Source organism: Podarcis filfolensis, assembly GCF_964270895.1.
Source record: "Podarcis filfolensis genome assembly, chromosome: W".
Taxonomy (NCBI): domain Eukaryota; kingdom Metazoa; phylum Chordata; class Lepidosauria; order Squamata; family Lacertidae; genus Podarcis; species Podarcis filfolensis.
In genome coordinates this window covers 2517198-2537124 of record NC_139619.1, presented here as the reverse complement: position 1 = coordinate 2537124, position 19927 = coordinate 2517198, and the positions used below count along the sequence as shown (strand labels likewise).

Sequence of the window (19927 nt, the reverse complement as noted above, 5' to 3'; positions counted from 1 at the left end):
CCAAAGCATCTTGGGAACTGTAGTTCATTAACGGTGTCAAGAAGAGGCTCCTATTGCTTGATTGTTAAACCACTCTAGAAATTGTAGCTCTGTGTGAGAGGAAAAGGGCTCTCCTAACAACTCTCAGCATCCTTGACAAACTCAATTTCCCAGGATGCCTATGTCAGGGACATGGCTGAATCGAATGCCGGGGAAGAGTCCGACTCTGGGGACCAAAGATCGCAGACAGAGCAGGAGGAGGTGGGCTCGACCCCCTTTCATCAAGAGTTCCCTGACTCAGCTAGAGAAAGGGGAGGGGGAGAGATAGACGGCAGTGGGAGGATTGCTAAGCAACCAGCAGAAAGGCAGCGGACAGGGAGTTCTTCTTTTGAGAGCTGAAAAGGTTAGAATGCAACGGAAGTGCAAAAGGGGAAAGGCTGGACTTTGGCATCCTTCTTGCTGTGAGAAGGGCGGAGACTTAGAATCATAGAATCATAGAGTTGGAAGAGACCACAAGGGCCATCGAGTCCAACCCCCTGCCAAGCAGAAAACACCATCAGAGCACTCCTGACATATGGTTGTCAAGCCTCTGCTTAAAGACCTCCAAAGAAGGAGACTCCACCACACTCCTTGGCAGCAAATTCCACTGTCGAACAGCTCTTACTGTCAGGAAGTTCTTCCTAATGTTTAGGTGGAATCTTCTTTCTTGTAGTTTGGATCCATTGCTCCGTGTCCGCTTCTCTGGAGCAGCAGAAAACAACCTTTCTCCCTCCTCTATGTGACATCCTTTTATATATTTGAACATGGCTATCATATCACCCCTTAACCTCCTCTTCTCCAGGCTAAACATGCCCAGCTCCCTTAGCCATTCCTCATAATGCATCGTTTCCAGGCCTTTGACCATTTTGGTTGCCCTCCTCTGGACACGTTCCAGTTTGTCAGTGTCCTTCTTGTACTGTGGTGCCCAGAACTGGACACAGTACTCCAGGTGAGGTCTGACCAGAGCAGAATACAGTGGCACTATTACTTCCCTTGATCTAGATGCTATACTCCTATTGATGCAGCCCAGAATTGCATTGGCTTTTTTAGCTGCCGCGTCACACTGTTGGCTCATGTCAAGTTTGTGGTCAACCAAGACTCCTAGATCCTTTTCACATGTAGTGCTCTCAAGCCAGGTGTCACCCATCTTGTATTTGTGCCTCTCATTTTTTTTGCCCAAGTGCAATACTTTACATTTCTCCCTGTTAAAATTCATCTTGTTTGTTTTGGCCCAGTTCTCTAATCTGTCAAGGTCGTTTTGAAGTGTGATCCTGTCCTCTGGGGTGTTAGCCACCCCTCCCAGTTTGGTGTCATCTGCAAATTTGATCAGGATGCCCTTGAGTCCATCATCCAAGTCATTGATAAAGATGTTAAATAAGACCGGGCCCAAGACAGAACCCTGTGGCACCCCACTAGTCACTCTTCTCCAGGATGAAGAGGAACCATTGATGAGCACCCTTTGGGTTCGGTCAGTCAGCCAGTTACAAATCCACTGAGTGGTAGCATAGTCAAGACCGCATTTTACCAGCTTCTTTACAAGAATATCATGGGGCACCTTGTCAAATGCCTTGCTGAAATCAAGGTAGGCTACATCCACTGCGTTCCCTTCATCTACCAGGCTTGGAATTCTGTCAAAAAACGAGATCAGGTTAGTCTGACATGACTTATTTTTCAGAAATTCATGCTGACTATTGGTGATCACAGCATTCCTTTCTAGGTGCTCACAGACTGTTTGCTTAATGATCTGCTTTTACAAAAACATAAGTTTACAAAACAGAAAAAAGTCACATAGAAAGAAAAAGATACAAAAAAGAAGACGTAGAAGACGTAGAAAAATACATAAAAAAGAAAAAAGAAGAATAAAAATACAAAATACAAAAAACAAATAGATAACAAAGAATTAAAAACAAATCCGTTTTTAGTAACTTTAACTCATTAGCTTGTTTCCTTGACCTCCTCACACCTCCCCTTTTTGTATTCCCATTTAAATAGTCAAATCAGCAAATCCTTACCCTCTTTCGTTTATCTTAACTCTATATCTTAACCTATTATAACTCTATATTTTCATCCATTTATCAATTCATTTTTTCATATTCTTATTAACTTTGTTGCTAATGCCACTTATTTTCAATCCAACATCATTTTAACATTCATTAACATTTGGTCTATGACATTTGGATGATCATCTTCATCAATTGATAGACTCCTACCTTCAGGAGCACTGTCTCCCTCCCCCACATTAGTCAGTTTAAAGCCCTCCTGATGAGGTTTCTGAGAGTGACCAACTTGTTTCGTTTTTTCCTTTTTTCCTTTTTTTTAATTTTCAATGCATAATCATAACAAAAATTACAAACATTGAATCCAAAATAATACTATACAAACAAAAAAGAACGGAACATACAAAAAAAAAAAAACAGAAAAGAAAAAGGAAAAAAAAGCAAAGGAAACAAAACAACACTAAACAAAAGCGGAAAAGCACACATCTACAGAAAAAAAACCATATCATTACGTACATATACACATATTGACTTCCTTCCTTTGTTCTAAGACCTCAAAAAATTTACTCTTACTATATTGTTGTGTCTGGTTAAATTACATCTATCTTTGTACTTTTTTTTTTTAACACCATTTTTTCCCCCTTTAACCCTGTAAAGCATCATTCATTACATACCAATATACTTACTCCAGAACAATGTTTTTTCATATACTCTTTAGCACAACCCCATTCTTTTAATAATTTCTGGTCCGATTGTCCCCTTATGAATGCTGTGAGTCTTGCCAGATTTATGTATTCACAAAATTTAATTTGCCAATCTTTCACTGATGGAATTTTTCTCCCTTTCCAGTTTTTTGCTATAAGCATCCTGGCAGCTGTTGTTGCATAAAGGAATACTTTCCTTTGATTGTTGGGGATATCATTTGTAATTAAACCTAAAAGGAATGCCTCTGGTTTTTTACTGAAAGATATTTTAAACATCTTTTTGAGTTCTTCATAAATTTCGTTCCAGAATTGTTTGATAGGTCGGCATTCCCACCACATGTGAAACATTGTTCCTATTTCTTTTTTACATCTCCAACAGGTATTCAATTTTAATTTGTAAATTTTAGCCAGTTTTACCGGAATTAAGTACCATTGGTACGCCATTTTCATAAAATTTTCTCTTATTGTATAACATGCCGTGAATTTAATATCATATTTCCATAATTTCTCCCATTGGTCCAGCCGAATTACATGTCCTATATCACATGCCCATTTGATCATAACTTCTTTTACATCTTCATCCTTTAATTCCCATTCTAATAATAAATTATGCATTTTGGATATATTCTTTTTTGAGTTTTGTAATAATACTTTTTGTAATTTTGATTCTTCTTTTTCAAATCCTATTATTTTATCCTGATTAAATATATGTGCAATTTGGTGATATTGTAACCATGTAGTACAGTATTGGGTCACCTCTTCATATGGTCTCAGTTTTAATTGGCCCTGTTCTTCCTTTAGGAGCTGCTGGTATGTCGCCATTCTTCCTATAGTATTTTTCTTTTTAACCGATATAACTTCTAACAGGGAGACCCACCATGGGGTTTTCGGTTCTAACAACCTTCTATGTCTCACCCAGACCTTGTATAATGCATTTCTAATTATGTGGCTTAGAAATTCTTTACGTACTGCCACTTTGTTATAAATTAGATAGGCGTGCCAACCATATCTGTTGTTCCATCCCTCCAAGTCCGAAATGTCACTGTTATCCAATTTGTTCCAATCCTTGATCCAAGTAAAGCATGCCGCATCGTAATATAGTCTCAGGTCTGGGAGTCCGAAACCTCCCCGCTCTTTTATGTCAGTTAATAATTTATGTTTGATCCGTGGCTTTTTGCTTTGCCATATAAACTTTGTTAGGTCCGTTTTCCATTTTTTAAAACAATCATCTTTACCTGTTATGGGAATCATTTGAAAAAGGAACAGGAGTTTTGGTAAAATATTCATTTTAATAGCCAAAATTCTATCCCAGAGTGTTAAATTCAATCTTGTCCAAGATTCCATTTCTCTTTTTGTTTCTTCCCAATTTTTTTATAATTATCCTCAAACAAATTTATATTTTTCATTGTTATTTGTATTCCTAAATATTTCACTTTTTTTACAATTTGTAATCCAAATTTTTCTACCAGTTCCTTCTTCTCTTGATCTCCCATGTTTTTTACCATTAGTTTCGTTTTTTCTTTATTCAAAGCAAAACCTGAGACCCTTCCAAAGTTTCCCATTTTTTCTAGAGCCTTTGCTATGCTTTCCTTTGGATTTTCCACCATTAAGACTAAATCATCTGCAAATGCCCTTATTTTGTATATTTTCTCTCCTAGGGATATTCCATTTATTTCTTGATCCAGTCTGATTTCTTGATTTAATATTTCCAAAACCAAAATGAATAATAATGGTGAAAGTGGGCACCCTTGTCTGGTGCCCTTCTGTATTTTAAAATAATCAGTTGTGTCATTATTTAATATTATGTTTGCTTCTTGTTGTTCATAAATTGCTTTTAGCCCTCTTGTAATTTGGTCTCCCATGTCCATCTGGTCTAATAATATTTTTAGAAATTTCCATGATACTTTGTCAAACGCCTTTTCCGCGTCCACAAAAACAAAGGCTACCTTCTTACTCGGTTTCATGTCTAAATACTCGATCATATCAATCACTGTTCTTATATTATCACTCATTTTCCTGCCCGGCAAGAACCCTGCCTGCTCTTTATTTATACAATCCTGCAAAACTGTCTTTAATCTTGTAGCCAATATTTGTGCATAGATCTTGTAATCATTATTTAGTAATGATATTGGTCTATAATTGGTTATAAACTCTTTATTTTGTCCTTATTTTGGGATTACTACTATGTGAGCCTGTTTCCAGGTGTTGGGAATCTTCCCGTCTTCTAGTATTCTATTTAAGAGTGTCTTCATAGGTGATAATAATGGTTCCTCTAATTTTTTGTAATGTATTGCGGTAAGACCATCTGGACCTGGGGATTTTCCCAGTTTCATCTTAATTATCGCTTGATGAAGCTCTGTCGTGGTTATTGGGGAGTTTAGATGTTGAATCTTTTCTTTCTTAATTTTAGGTATATTCTTTCCACATAAATACTCTTTTATTTCATCCTCTGTCTCATTTCCTGCTTTTTATAGCTTATTATAATATTTTATAAAGCACTTTTTAACTTCCTCAGGATTATCTAAAGTTCTCCCTTCTTCCACTATTTTATCAATCAGTTTTTCCTTTTGTCTTTTTTTCAATTGCCAGGCTAGCATCTTTCCGGGTTTATTTGCAAATTCGAACGACCTTTGTTTCATCCATTTAATATTGTCCTCAATTTCACTATTTAATATTGCTGAGGCCTGGGTTTGTAATATTTTGAGTTTTTGGTTTATTAATTCATTTTTTGGTTGTGTTGTTAATAATTTTTCATTTATTCCTATTTCTTTCCTTATTTGTTCTAGTTTTTGCTCTCTGTTTCTTTTCCTTATTGCACTTTGTTGTATGTAAAAGCCTCTTATGAAAGCTTTACTTGCATCCCATATTGTCCTGGTGTCTGTATCCTGCTCTTTATTTAATTCAAAAAATTATTTCATTAGTTCTTGCGCTTTTTTCAGAATCTTTTCGTCATTTAATATTCTTTCGTTAAGTCTCCATCTTTTATTAGTTTTCTTGTATTCCTTTAATTCTAATGTGACTGGGTTGTGATCTGTAATAATTTTGGTCTGTATTTCTGCTTTTTTAATTTTAGTTGTTAAGTTATTTGATACCTGTAATGGTTTTAGGGGTTGCTCGTGCGTAAGTTACCGCCACTCTGGGCTAGGTTACCTGGTTAAACCTTTTCTGTCTGGACAGCCATTCTCTCCGTGGCTGTTCAGTCGCTAGCAGAATCCGTCAGTGGACGTTTCTTGAACCTCTTCCAGCAAAGAAGTTCTTTGACGCCAAGTCGCCGCCTACTGTCCCTGCGCGGAAGTCTTCTGCGCAGGGTGGGTGTGGGCAGCGGAGGACCCGTGCTCTCCTTGCTGGTCTCCTGCGAGGAGTCCTGGAGCCTCCTCTCCGCTTCCCCCATCGGCCCCCCTCTATCCCTGGTGTTACGCTGATTTTCTTCCCCAGCCGGAGAGCTGCCTCTCTCCCTGCTTGGCCCTTCTCCAGCATCGCTGTGGAGCCTTGCCTCCTCCTCTAGTTCCGATGGCAGTTCCCTGACAATACCCATATGCTGTCAATTCTGCCGGCTGATTTTTTTACTTCCGAGAAATGTGTATACTGTCTTTCTCCTGGGTTTTTATATCTCCATGTGTCAATCAAATTTAAGTTTTCTACCATCTGAAAGAAGGTATCTGGGAGTCTGCCTTTTTTTGATTTTCTTTCTCTCTCTGTCCTATCTAATTCTATTGATGTGACACCATTTAGGTCTCCCATCAAAATTATTTCCTCTTCTATAAATTCCAGCAAATTAGCTTCTACTTTTCTGAAGAATTCTGTTTTGTTACCATTCGGTGCATAAACTCCTACTATAATTAAATGTTCTTTACCTTTTGTTATTTTTACCCCTAATAATCTACCCTCATCATCCTTACAGATTTTTTTTGCGTCTAGTTTAGGGTTCACATAGATCACAATTCCCCTTTTCTTTTTTACATCTGAGGATATAAATTCTTGACCCAATCTCTTGTTTTCTAAAACCCTTCTGTGATTTCTAGTCACATGGGTCTCCTGCAAGCATATGATATCCCATTGTTCTTTCCTCAATACATGTTCTATTTTATTTCTCTTCCTCTTATCATTTAAACCGCTAACATTCCAAGATATAATTTTTAGATTCATTAATCTTTATTTATTATCTACAATGGTTTCATTGAGTAAATAAAAAAAAGAAAAGAAAAAGAAAAAAAACTCAGAAATTTTAGGATTTTGATATTATGTTTCTTCCAATCTCTCTCCCCCCCCCTTAATACCCGTTTGTCTCTCTATGCTTCTTGTGGCGTCTGCGTTGTTTCCTCTCGCTCCAATGTTGGATCTCCAGTTAGTTCTTTTTTGTACTTCCTCCAGAATTTTCCCAGCTCGTCTACTGATCTAAAAGTTTTTCTTCTGTCCTTATATGTGAAGGTGATGCCCTCAGGAAATTCCCACCGGAATCTAATCGAATTCTTCTTGAGTGCTTCTGTTACTGTCTTATAGTTCTGCCTTTTCTTCAAAATTCTTTTTGGGATTTCCTTAAATATTTTGATAGGCCTATCTTCTATTATTAACTTCGCTTGTCCTTTTTGATGTAATATTTTGTCCTTTAAAAGTCTTGAGTTGAAAAAAAATAAACAATCTCCTGGCCCTTTATAAGTGTCCGATCTTTCTGATTTGATCCTGAAAATTTTATCAATATCCAATAGCATCTCTTCTACCTCTACTCCCAACCAGTTTGCAATCTCCTGTGATAGTTTCTCTTGAATTTGTTCATCATGAGTTTGTGGGACGCCTCGGAAGTGGAGGACCATCTCCTTCTGACGCATCTCCATCAATGATAAATCATCTAGCAGCTCTTCATGGTCTCTCTTTAGGTCGTTTATTTCTTCCTTCGTTGAATCTTGTGATTTTTTAATGTCCTTATTTTCCATTTGCAATTTCTTCGTCATTTCCTCTTGTTTGGTAGATTTACCCTTGAGTTCTTGTACAGATTTATCCAGTTCTTTATTTTTAAGTGAGAGGTCACTTATTTGTGTTGTTAAGTCTATTATTAGCTTTGAGTTTTGTTGGATGTTGCCAGCTAATATGTCCAGCTTATCATACAGGCTCTTTTCCATCCCCATTATAAGCTCTTTTATGTCAGCATTGGGGTCTGTTTCAGCTGTTGATTGTCTTCTCACTTGTAGACCTGACCCAGATGTCAGTGTAGTTTGGTATTTTTTAGAACCCATATTTGTCTTCTTCCTTTTGGTTCTGATCAAGATATCTTTATTTCAAACCAAGAATTTATATATTCCTAAACTTTGAAAATGTTCTGTTTATAGTCTATAATTTAGTCCTTTTATTTCATCTGTTGGGATTGAAAGTCAGTTAAGATTCCGGTGGTTTTACACTATGTCGTTATCAGTTCATCTCAAATATTTATTTTTTTTAAAAAAAATAGAGTAAAAAAAATCCAAGTTTTAATATAAATTTAATTAAATATTTTGTTTTAATTTAATTACTTTGGCAGTTATCAGAGAAAAATTCCTTCGCAGTACTTAACACCCGTCTTAAGAACTTATTTTCTAGAAGCTGAACTTGGTATTTCAAGTATCCTTTCGTGTATAGCTAGTTTTCTTTATGGTTGTGCTTCAAACCTGTGTCTTACCAGCGTTTTTTAAATTATGGGAGTAATTTTATTTTCCGCCTCTAGGTGGCGCGCTTTTCCAATTTACTTGTGAGGTGGTCCTTCTTGTTTTGTTTCTCTAGCCTCTCTTTGTTGCAGTGACTGTTTCTGCCACTATTCTTCTTCCGGCTTTTTTCCCTTCTGGGGGCGATGACTCACACTCCCCCCCCCCCAGCGCCATTTTCGCCAGCTGCTTTCTTCCCTATTCCAGTCTTTTTCCTCCTTCTTTCTCTCCCTTTGTATATCTCTTCCTCTTCCCTTTCACTTCTTTATCTTAATCTTTATCTTCCCACCACTGCCTGGTCTTCAAATCTTTTCTATTCCTTCTCTTTTCCATTGTCTCCTCCACGTTCCTCCCCCTCCTTTTTCTTTTCCACTCACCCCTTTGTTTTACGCGGATCTCCTCCTCAATGGCCGCTGCTTTGTTGTCACCGCTGCTGCTGCTTACTATTTCAGCTCCTTGTCTCTCTCAACAGAGCGTCCCCCTGTAGAAGCAGGTACTCAGTATGTCTCAGTTTTTATTTTCTGCCTCTTTACAAGGCTTATTTTCCACAACTTGATAAGTCTCAGAACGCTGAAGCTCCTCTCTTCATTAGCTTTACTGTCCTTTATAATATTAAGTTAGTCCGTACTCCTTTTATTTTAATTTAAACCAGCGTTATTACCTTCTTCCTTCAGGAGTACTCTTGATTTTACAGTTTTGGTTTGGAGCAGCCTGGCGCTTTCTCATTCGGGTCTAAGGGGCGTCTCACGGTTGGGTGTGCGATCTTTTCTGCGCTGAGGTTCTTCCACCTTCCTCCACTTTTTGTGCTGGAATGGCAGAAAACCCCTTTATGTGCTGCTTGGATCTGTTTTCTTCAGTCTGGAACCTCCTCTCAGACCTCTTCAGGGTTTGCGTCGCCCTCGCTTCCCCGTCTTTTTATCCCGTATCTGTGACTGGGAGCGCTCTTACTGCAGCAAAGCGCTTTCCCTGACCCGACGCTGAGCGCACCACGCCAGGAAGTGAGTGACCAACTTGTTTCAAGAGTGTCAGGCTGGGAGCTGCACTCTGGATGTAATTTATTATAAACGTACCATAAAACTGACAGGGAGTCATTAAATCTTATCAAGTCTTGCTTGCCTGTCTGAGATCATTACAGCCTATGCGGGAAGGAGCCATGGCTGTTTAAAGTGGTATAACAGTGCTTTAAAATGTAGGGTGTGGATGTTGTCCTTAGGACAGGAGGTGGGGGAACATCTGTGACCCTCCAGATGTTACTCAACTACAACTCCCATCAGCCCTAGCATATGGCCAGTGGCACCAGGGATGGATGGATGGATGGATGGGCATTGTAGTCCAGCAATATCTGGAAGGCCAAAAGTTAAATTAATAATAGTAATAGTAATAATAATAATAATGATAACCCCACCACTCTGGGAGGCTTCCAACAAAATATTAAAAATACAATAAAACATCAGACATTAAAAACTTCCCTAAACAGATTCCCCACACCAGCCTTTGAAAGGTGTGCCTCGTTCACGCAAAAGGGATTTTTGTAAGCCTAACGGTTGCACTAGTGTAGTAGTGGACTCTAGGGTTTTTTGGCAAGGGGGAGCGGGGTTAAAAGTGTCCCATTTGGGGTTTTTTTGGATGGGGCAGGTGTTGAATGTTTTTGTTTAGTTTTACAAATGTATGCATCAAAATTATGCTAATACATCAATAGACATTTTTTTAAGCAATACAGTCCTCCCTCCCAATCCCACTAAGCGAGAGCATGTGTATTTAACAAAATACATTGCATCACAATTGTCCATGAGTAGATGGAGGCTGCTAATTCGATGGATTCCCAAACATGAAAGTAATAACAGAACATCATATGTCCATAAAATGGTTGGAGTCTTATGTTCAATATAGAGCTTTCATGTATTTGGTAAGTTTCTTCATTAATATCACTGTCCATACCTTTTGTCCTCATAAGAAAAGTTGCAAGTTTGCTAAATTTCTCCAGTTTTGTGCCACCAGTTGTTGGGCTGCTGCAAGCAGGGATTTTATTATTTCCTTAGACTGTAACTCCTTTTGCTCTCTGTGAAAATCAGTCAATAAAGTTAACTGTGGTGAGCCACAGACTCTCTGGGCCCCATTTATGAGCAGGGAATCCTGCCCAATGGTTTTAGCAGCCCACATGTGGTGGAAGAGCAGTCTCTTAAGCCTATGCTTCCATTTCCCTGCAGATGGCACAGGAGTGGCTAGAGAACCAGAAATCAAAAGAGCAAAGGCCTTTTGAGTTGAATTTGCTGAACTTCAATGCAGACACAAATGAAGCAGATTTTACAAGTGAGTGAGAATTTCACTGCATATAAACAAATGGGAAGTAGAAATGCAGTCCTGTTTTTAATGGTGGTTGTAGTAGATAACAGAAGTGCTTGTGTTAACACTAGACTGTTGGGGTGAGCAGTCAAGGGCTATTATACTTTATTCTGCCTGTATCTTTTTTGCTTTTCTGCCCAACACAGAATGTTGATGTGTATTTTAGCCTGTTTTCAGTTTCTCGTTGATTTGATTTTTAATTTTTTTTTTAATTTTTTTAACCAATTATTTTATTGTTTTAATCTTTTGGTAAACTGCTTTGAAGTTGTAAAAAACCAAACAAGCGGTGTATAAATTTTATGAAATAAAATAAACCAATATCTGTGACAAACAAACTGATATCCAGGTGCTGCAAATGATTAAATAAATAATGAATAAAAATCAATATTATTTGATTAAAAAGAAAAAAAACGAGGATTGAGGCAAGGTGTGCCTGCTTTATCTCAATACCCAGAATACTTTCTCTCTCCAAAATGGACCTCAGCAGGTCTCACCAATGAAAAAGCTCATACAACTAAATTGAGTGAATATTTATTAGAATGTGCGACTGGGTAACCAAAAACATCTGGAATTCAAAGTTCAGCTGTAGCAACTTGTGCTCGACATGCCTACTGTTTTATTAAGAGCTTTTGGTAACAACGTAGTTGTATCTGTATGTGGCTAAATGTTTGCATATTTTTGTTCTGTGTTCAAATTACTTCTCCAGTTAACATCTCAAGAAGCAATTTAGAGAAACAGCTGCACCCAAAGGAATGTGACTTGGTGTTCTTAATATTGTCTGAAAAGCAAAACTTCTATAGCAAAGAAGGCAAGGCAGAGAGGTGTCCATTACGCCATGTGGGCTATGTGACTCGGTTTTATACTGGTAGGTTTTTTTTTAAAAAAACAACAACTAATAAGTAAGTGTACAAAACAATTATGTTAGCCAACCCTTGGTGTCAGTAAGTTATTTGATTTGGGATGGGGGACCCATTTCTGCTATTTCAGCATGAAATTCTGGCTCAGTCCAGGTATTGCACCAAGCTTTGTGGTTAAGAAAGCTTAACTATAGTTTGGCATGAAGTTTTGAGTTGACAAACCATGGTTTATCATCCACTGGCAAGCCAAGAAGCCATGGATTGAGATCAGAAGCCATTGTTTGAAGTGGGGTTACAAGCCACGGTTTTGGGAAATGGAAGCAGGCTAAGCACTCTAAACAATGTACAGACTGTTAATATGTATGCTAGAAAAGCTCTCAAATCATGATTTGAATGCTAGATGATAATGAATGCATACACTGTGGTTTCTGAATTGTACCCCTGTGTATCTCTCTCTCTCTCTCAGAGATGAAAGAGCAGGATGCCTGTCTCCTGTCTGTCAAGACACAAGGAAATTTGTCCGGTGTTGATAAGAATGTCAGGTGTGTGGTGGTCAGTTCTTTGGTGACAACGGAGCAAATGTTCAAGGCCCTCCTTCTTCTGAACCGAAGCCCTCTAGCCAAAGCCATAATCAGCCCACAAAACTCTGACTTCTGTCTGACAGGCTCAGCTGTGGACTTGGAGACTTCTGTAAGTGTTTGTTTTAAAAGGCAATATAACCCAGTTCTGACTTGGGGAGGTATAAGATATTTTGCTACCCATTACACAAATCGTATGCCAATGAGCCAGGTGTTAAGCTGAAACTCCCTCAGAGATGGGCAGAGAAGACCAGAGAGAGGCAAGAGAATATTTCTACTCCAGCAGCCAACTTTCCGGAGGTGGAGGCGGGGGATAGGAGGAGAGACAGTTAGCTGTTAAGATTAGCAGCAGATGGAAGCTTTCTCCTGCCATCTCCAGGGAAGCCTTCGGAATTATGGTTCACACACCGTCGCTTTTCAAGTGTTGCCCGTAACATGTGGCCACAAATCTGCATCTCTTGGGAACATGGTCTTTTAGATGTGAGACAAGGGTGGGGACCTCAGTCCCAGGGGCCAAATGCCACCCTCCAGGCCTCTCTGGTTTTTTAAAAAATAATTTTTATTAATTTTCCAACACAAATAAACAATCATATCAGAATTTCCACAAATTTAACTCTATTTGGACTTCCTTCAGCTTCTCTGACAATCATCCATATTTGCCTCCCAGTTACGCATTTCTTCTGTTTATATTGCCATTAACCTTCCCTCCCACTTCTATTTCTTTTAAACAATATATCTCAACTTTCACAGTGCTTCTTGGAACCCCACTAGCGTTGTTTGCACATCACATGTTCTTTTCAGATATTCAACAAATTCCCCCCAGTCCTCGATGAACTTTTGGTCTTGAAGATATCTGATTTTCCCAGTTAGTCTGTCCAGTTCTGCATAGTCTGTCAGCTTCAGTCACCATTCTTCTACCGTCGGTATTTCCTCTTGTTTCCATTTCTGGGCCAGTAGAATTCTTGCTGCTGTAACTGCATATTGGAAAAGTTTACAGTCCTTTCTTCTTATTTCCTTTCCTGTAATCCCTAAAAGAAATATCTCTGGTTTCTTTGCAAATGTACATTTTAACATCTTTTTTCATTTCGTTGTATATCATCTCCCAAAATCCCTTCACTTTCTTACACTCCCACCACATGTGATAAAATGTTCCTTCTGTTTCATTACATTTCCAACACTTATTACACGTCTTATACATTTTTGCTAATTTTACCGGTGTGATATACCATCTGTAAAACATTTTCATAACATTTTCTTTTAGTGCCATACAAGCAGTGAATCTTAAGTTCTCCTTCCATAGTTTTTCCCAATCCTCAAACTGTATATTGTAACCAAAATCTTTGGCCCATTGTACCATTACCGATTTAACTTCCTCATCTTTCATATTCCATTCCAACAATATTTTGTACATTTTTGACAGAATTTTAGAATCATTATTTATCACTTCTGTCTGGAACTTTGAGTCTTTTTCTACACAACTCTTTTCTTTGATATCTTTTTTAAACATTTCATTAACCTGAAAATAATGCAACCAGTCATAAACATGTTCTCTAACTTGTTCGTATGGCTTTAGTTTCCATTTTCCTCCTTCTTTGATTATCAATTGACCATATGTAATCCAGTTACCTCTCATATTTATTTTCTTTACACTCATAACCTCTAATGGAGACAACCAGTGTGGAACTCTGGGTTCTAATAGGTTTTTGTACCTATCCCATATTTCTATTAGTGATGTAGTGGTTCTAGGGGTTGCTCGTGCGTAAGTTGCCGCCACTCCTGGCTAGGTTGCGTGGTTGAACCCTTTCTGTCTGGACAGCCTTTCACTTCGTGACTGACTCAGTCGCTGGCAGAATCCGTCAGTGGGCGTTTCTTGAGCCTCTTCCAGCAAAGAAGTTCTTTGACGCCAAGTCTCCTCCTACTCTCCCTGCGTGGAAGTCTTCTGCGCAGGGAGGGTGTGGGCAGCGGAGCACCCGTGCTCTCCCCGCTGGTCTCCGGTGAAGAGTCCTGGAGCCTCCTCTCCGATTCCCCCATCTGCCCCCCTTCTCCACTGGTGTTACGCTGATTTCCTTCCCCAGCAGATGGGCTGCCTCTCTCCCTGCTGGGACCCTCTCCGGCATCCCTCTGGAGCCTTCCCTCCGCCTCTAGCTCCGATGGCAGTTCCCTGACATCCACCTCCCCCCCCAGTACCCCCTCCACCCCCGGCCCGACCTTCTGATCCAACCTCGTCCCTTTCCTCGGCCGACGATGCGGGGAATCCCCTGAAGGAGCTGTCGCCCTCCTCTGAGGATTCAAAACCCACTTCCCACCCGCTCCGATTTCTACCCGCGGGGTGGGCCTCCCAGTCTGATTCTTCTCCCTCTGACACCTCCCCTCCCTCCTCTTCGGAGGCAGGAAAACCCATAAAGTCCTCTTCGTCGTCTGTGGTTCCAAATTCTTCCTCCCAGAATCTCGCTAGTGGTTTTGGTTTGTCTGGGAACAGGCTGTGGAACTCTTCCACCAGATACCCATCATTGATCGCCTCAGCGGGGACCCACGTGTTTTCTGACCTGGGTTCTCCCTCCCAAGCTACCGAGTACTCCACCTGGCGCCCTCGCCACCTTGAATCGAGTATTTCAGGGGCTTGGTTGTGGTGTTCCCTCTCCTCTACCCGCGGGTGGGTGGTGACTCCTCCCTCCCGCCCCGGAAATTCCCGCCCCTCCCTGTACGGTGAGAGTAGGGACCTATGGAACACCGGATGTATCTTCATGCTGTCAGGCAACTTGAGCTTGAATGCCACAGGGTTCACCTGCTGTGTTACCTCAAAAGGTCCCAGCCGCCTCGGCTGCAACTTCTTGCACCCTCCCTTTAGGGGTAACCCTTGGGTTGACAACCACACTCGGTCTCCCACCCGTATGGCCTCCCCCTCCCGACGGTGCTTGTCTGCCTGCCTCTTGTAAACTTCCTTGGCCCACTCCAAGTTCATCTTGAGTTGCTGGTGCAAGGCCTCCATTTCTTCCACAAACTGCTCTCCCGCAGGTACACTCCATCCTTCCTCCCCCCTCCCCGGGAAGGCCCTGGGGTGACACCCATAATTGGCCATGAACGGGCTCATTCCCGTGGACACATGTTCAGCGTTATTGTACGCAAATTCAGCCAGCGCTAGTTTCTCTACCCAGTCGTTCTGTCTCTCGCTGACGTAGCAGCGTACGTATTGCTGGAGTATACTGTTCGCTCTTTCTGCCTGTCCGTTGGTTTCCGGGTGTCTCGCCGTCGAGAAGCCCACCTCGACCTGCAGCAAGCTCATGAGCTTCCTCCAGAACCGGGAAGTAAATTGTTTCCCGCGGTCTGAGATGACCCTCGAGGGAGACCCATGCAGCCTGAAGATGTGATCCACAAACAACCTGGCTGTCTCCTCTGCCATCACCGCATGTGAGCAAGCTATGAAATGGCACATTTTTGTCAGTAGATCGACTACTACCATGACTTCTGTCTTCCCCCTTGACTTGGGCAAATCTGTCATAAAATCAATGGACACCACCTCCCAGGGTCTTCCCGGCGTGGGTAAGGGTTCCAGTAACCCTGCGGGGGCAGCCCTCTCCCCCTTTGCCCTCTGGCAGCGGTTGCACCCCCGTACATATTCCCGTACATCTTCCCTCACCCTTGGCCACCAGAACTGCCTGGTGACGAGCAGCATGGTCTTGTGCTGTCCGAAGTGCCCCGCTGTTGGGTTGTCGTGGAGTTGTTTGAGTACCCTTCCCCTCAAGGTCTCCCCCGATACATGCAGCGCCCCCTTATAATACAGTAGTCCTTCCTTTTCCTCAAACCCTCCATGGTTTTCCCTTCCATCCCGGAGTTCCCTGATTTTAGTTTGAGTGAATACGTCGTTTCTAGTAAGCCCGGCCAGTTTCCGTTTCCCAACCAACGCTCCCCCACACACCCATTGGTTCTCGGGGAACACGTGTCGGACCTCCGGCGGTCCCTCTCCTTCCATGTACTCCGGCTTCCGGGAGAGAGCATCTGCTCTTACGTTTTCCTCTCCCGGCACGTATCGGATCTCGAAGGAAAACTTGGAGAACTCCTGTGCCCATCGAATCTGTCTCTGGTTGAGTACTCGCGCGGTCCTCCAGTATTCCAAGTTCTTGTGATCCGTACAAACCTGGATCTTGTGCTGCGCCCCTATTAACAGATGTCTCCATCGGCGAAACGCCGCATAGATTGCAAGCAGTTCGCGGTCATACACCGTATAGTTTTGCTCCGACTTGCTCAGCTTCTTCCAGAAAAAGGCACACGGCCTCCAGCCCTGCTTGGCCCCTGGCTGCAAAAGTACCGCTCCAATGGCTCGGTCTGATGCGTTGGTCTCTAGCCTCATGGGCTTCTCCAGATCCACGTGCAGGAGCTGCTCTTCCAAAGCGAACGCCTTCTTCAGTCTTTCAAAGGATTGCTGGGCACTCTCTGTCCAGGCGAACTTCTTTTTGCTACTGAGACAATCTGTGATGGGCGCTGTCAAGTGGGCGAAGTTCTTGATGAACTTCCTGTAGAAGTTGCTGAACCCTAGGAACCTCTGCACTTCCTTCCGGGTTTTGGGGGCCTTCCATTCCAGCACTGCCTGCTCCTTGCTTGGGTCCATAGCTAGGCCCTTGTCTGACAACTTGTACCCCAGAAACTCGACCTCTCTGGCGTGAAATTGGCATTTTTCCAGCTTGACCCACAACTGGTGCTTCTGCAGTCTCTTTAGCACTTCCCTGATGTCTCTGACACATTGCTTCTCATTGTCCGAATAGATTAAGATGTCGTCCAAAAAGGCTACGCAGTTCTTGTACAGCAAGGACCCCAACACGTGGTGCATGAATGCTTGAAAGCAGGCGGAGCCCGACTGTAATCCAAATGGCATGACTAAGTACTCAAAAGCCCCCAGAGGGGTCAACATGGTGGTTTTCCATTCGTCCCCCTCCCTTATCCTAATCAAATTGTACGCTCCCCTGAGGTCCAGCTTGGTAAAAAATTTCCCCTGCCTCACCCGTGTTAAAATGTCGTCAATTCTGGGCATTGGGAAGGTCACGGGTTCTGACACCAGGTTCAAGTCCCTATAATCCACGACTAGCCTGGGCTGATTAGTGTCCTTCTTGTCCACAAAGAAGACTGGACTGCCCCCCACCGCCTTTGATTCTCTTATGAACCCTCTCTTCAGGTTCTTGTCAATAAATTGCCTCAACTCCTGCATCTCCCGGTCAGACATGGCATACAGCTTACCCACCGGCAGCTGAGCCCCTGGGAGTAAGTTGATTTGGCAGTCAAAGGGCCTATGGGGGGGGTAGTCTATCCGCCTCCTTCTCGCTGAAGACTTCCTTCAGGTCAGCATATTGTGGTGGCACCTCCCCTTTTGGCTCCACAGCCAGCCCAGCCACCCTGGCCACTGTCATTCTTGGGTTCTCCCCCCCCCGACAGTGTTCCAAGCAGTAAGCTGACCCAAAGGTGACTGATCGCTGATGCCATGACACTACTGGATCATGAAGTGCCAACCAGCTCATCCCCAGTATTATTGGGGGTCCTGCCAGTGTGGCCACGTGAAAGGCAATTGTCTCCGTGTGCCTGGAAACCCTCATTCGCATTGGCGGGGTCTGGTGTGTCACTTCCTCCCCCCCCCCCCAGAAGTTCCCTGCCATCGATGGTGGTCACTTGCAAGGGAAAATCCAGGGGCAGCAGGTGGAGTTGGTGCTCCAGTGCAAAGTCCCTGCTGAAGAAATTGCAGGAGCTGCCTGAATCCAGCAGCCCCTCCACTTTGACTGGGTGCCCATTCGGGAGTTCTAGCACCACTTCTATGGCTATAGCTGCCCTGGGAGGGTCAGGCTGGGGCACTTCTATTGGTTGCTGGCCTGGCTGCTGCCCCCGCTGGTTGGCAGCCAGGCATTGGCGTTTCCCTGCACCTGCCCTTCCTCCCCCTTCTCCTCACAGCCAGCAGCTCCCACCATCCCTTGCCAGGCCTTTCTTTGAGGGCAGACCCTGGCAAAATGTCCTGGCCGTTGGCAGAGGAAACACTTCTTGGTGGTTTTCCAATCCTTCCCCTCCCTCTTGCGACCTTCACTGGAGTTTGAAACCTCGCGCGCGTGCGCGCCATCAATTTCCATTGGCTCAGCCGCCTGGGAAAGCTGTCTCGGTATTTCAGGAATGCGGTAGTCATGGCAACGTTCCCCTCTCACTTCGCGTTTCTCCTGAGCCCACGCTTCCTGCCGCACTCCAATCGCAAGCACAGCCTTGGTTAGCTGATCCATCGACTGTGGGCGGGGCGCGCGGGACAGCTCGTCCTTCACAGTTGGGGACAACCCCTCCTCAAACAACCTTTGAATAGGTTCAGAGTCCAGATCCCACCCGAGCCGGTGGATCAACATCGCAAAGCGCGACCAGTAGTCTCTAACTGACTGGCTCCCCTGCTTGCACCCCATCAGTTCCCTCCGAGTCACACTTTGCTCCACTTCACTGGAATACATCGCATTCATCGCCTGGAAAAATTTCCTAAGGTCCTTCAAGGCAGCATTTTGCGTCGCCATTAGGGGCCTGATCCATTCCCGTGCCCCATCCTCCAGATGCCCCACAATGTAGGCTACCCTTTCCCCATCATCAGCAAAGTCATTATGCTGCAATTCCAAAGCGTACTCTATTTCTGTTCAGAACGCATTGTAGTCCTGGGGTTTCCCCCCAAACTTGTGTACCAGCCCCGGTACCTTCCTTGCGATGGGGATGGGTCTGACCTGTGCATCCTGAGTCCGTCTTTCGTCCAGCCGCGCCGTCAGGAGAGCCACATGCTGTTCCAAATCTCGGTTCCTCTCCACCAGATTTTGCACTCCAGCTGCTTGCTCTGTTGCGCCGGCTTCTCCGGTTTGGCTCATTATGCTGCCTGCCTGTCGCTGCGCACAAGCAACGTCAGTGACTGACGGATTGCTGTAATGGTTATAGGGGTTGCTCGTGCGTAAGTTGCCGCCACTCCTGGCTAGGTTGCCTGGTTGAACCCTTTCTGTCTGGACAGCCCTTCACTTCGTGACTGACTCAGTCGCTGGCAGAATCCGTCAGTGGGCGTTTCTTGAACCTCTTCCAGCAAAGAAGTTCTTTGACGCCAAGTCTCCTCCTACTCTCCCTGCGCGGAAGTCTTCTGCGCAGGGTGGGCGTGGGCAGCGGCGTACCCGTGCTCTCCCTGCTGGTCTCCGGTGAAGAGTCCTGGAGCCTCCTCTCCGATTCCCCCATCTGCCCCCCTTCTCCACTGGTGTTACGCTGATTTCCTTCCCCAGCAGATGGGCTGCCTCTCTCCCTGCTCGAACCCTCTCCGGCATCCCTCTGGAGCCTTCCCTCCGCCTCTAGCTCCGATGGCAGTTCCCTGACAAGTGAGCTCCGAAATATGTGGTTCCCGAAACCTTTATGAATTTTATTCTTTTCACACCATAAATACACGTGCCATCCAAATCTGTTGTCAAATCCTTCTAAATCGAATAACTCCTTATTCTCTAATTTTATCCATTCTTTCAACCAGCAAAGGCATGCTGCTTCGTAGTATAGTTTCAAGTCCGGCAGGGCGAAGCCTCCTCTTTCCTTTGCATCTGTTAATAACTTAAATTTAATTCTCGGCTTCTTACCCTGCCAGATATACCTTGAGAGCACTCTTTGCCACTCTTTAAAAATTACTACCCCCATTATTATGGGGATAGTCTGAAACAAAAATAACATCTTTGGAAGAACACTCAATTTTAACCATAGAGATTCTACCCCAAAAAGATAACTTCAATCTTCCCC

At 43.2% G+C, this 19927-nt stretch overlaps 1 protein-coding gene across 1 annotated transcript in view; it reads left to right on the top strand.

Annotated features, from left to right (window-relative positions):
* Positions 1-19927, top strand: part of LOC310753752 (putative helicase senataxin) — a gene marked incomplete at its 3' end in the record, with an annotated part of 215300 nt that overhangs the window by 124219 nt on the left and 71154 nt on the right. The window contains exons 9-11 of the mRNA XM_083595096.1: positions 10599-10701; positions 11441-11599; positions 12058-12281. Of these exons, the coding sequence (XP_083451222.1) occupies positions 10599-10701; positions 11441-11599; positions 12058-12281 (486 nt within the window). The remainder of the gene's footprint in view (positions 1-10598; positions 10702-11440; positions 11600-12057; positions 12282-19927) is intronic.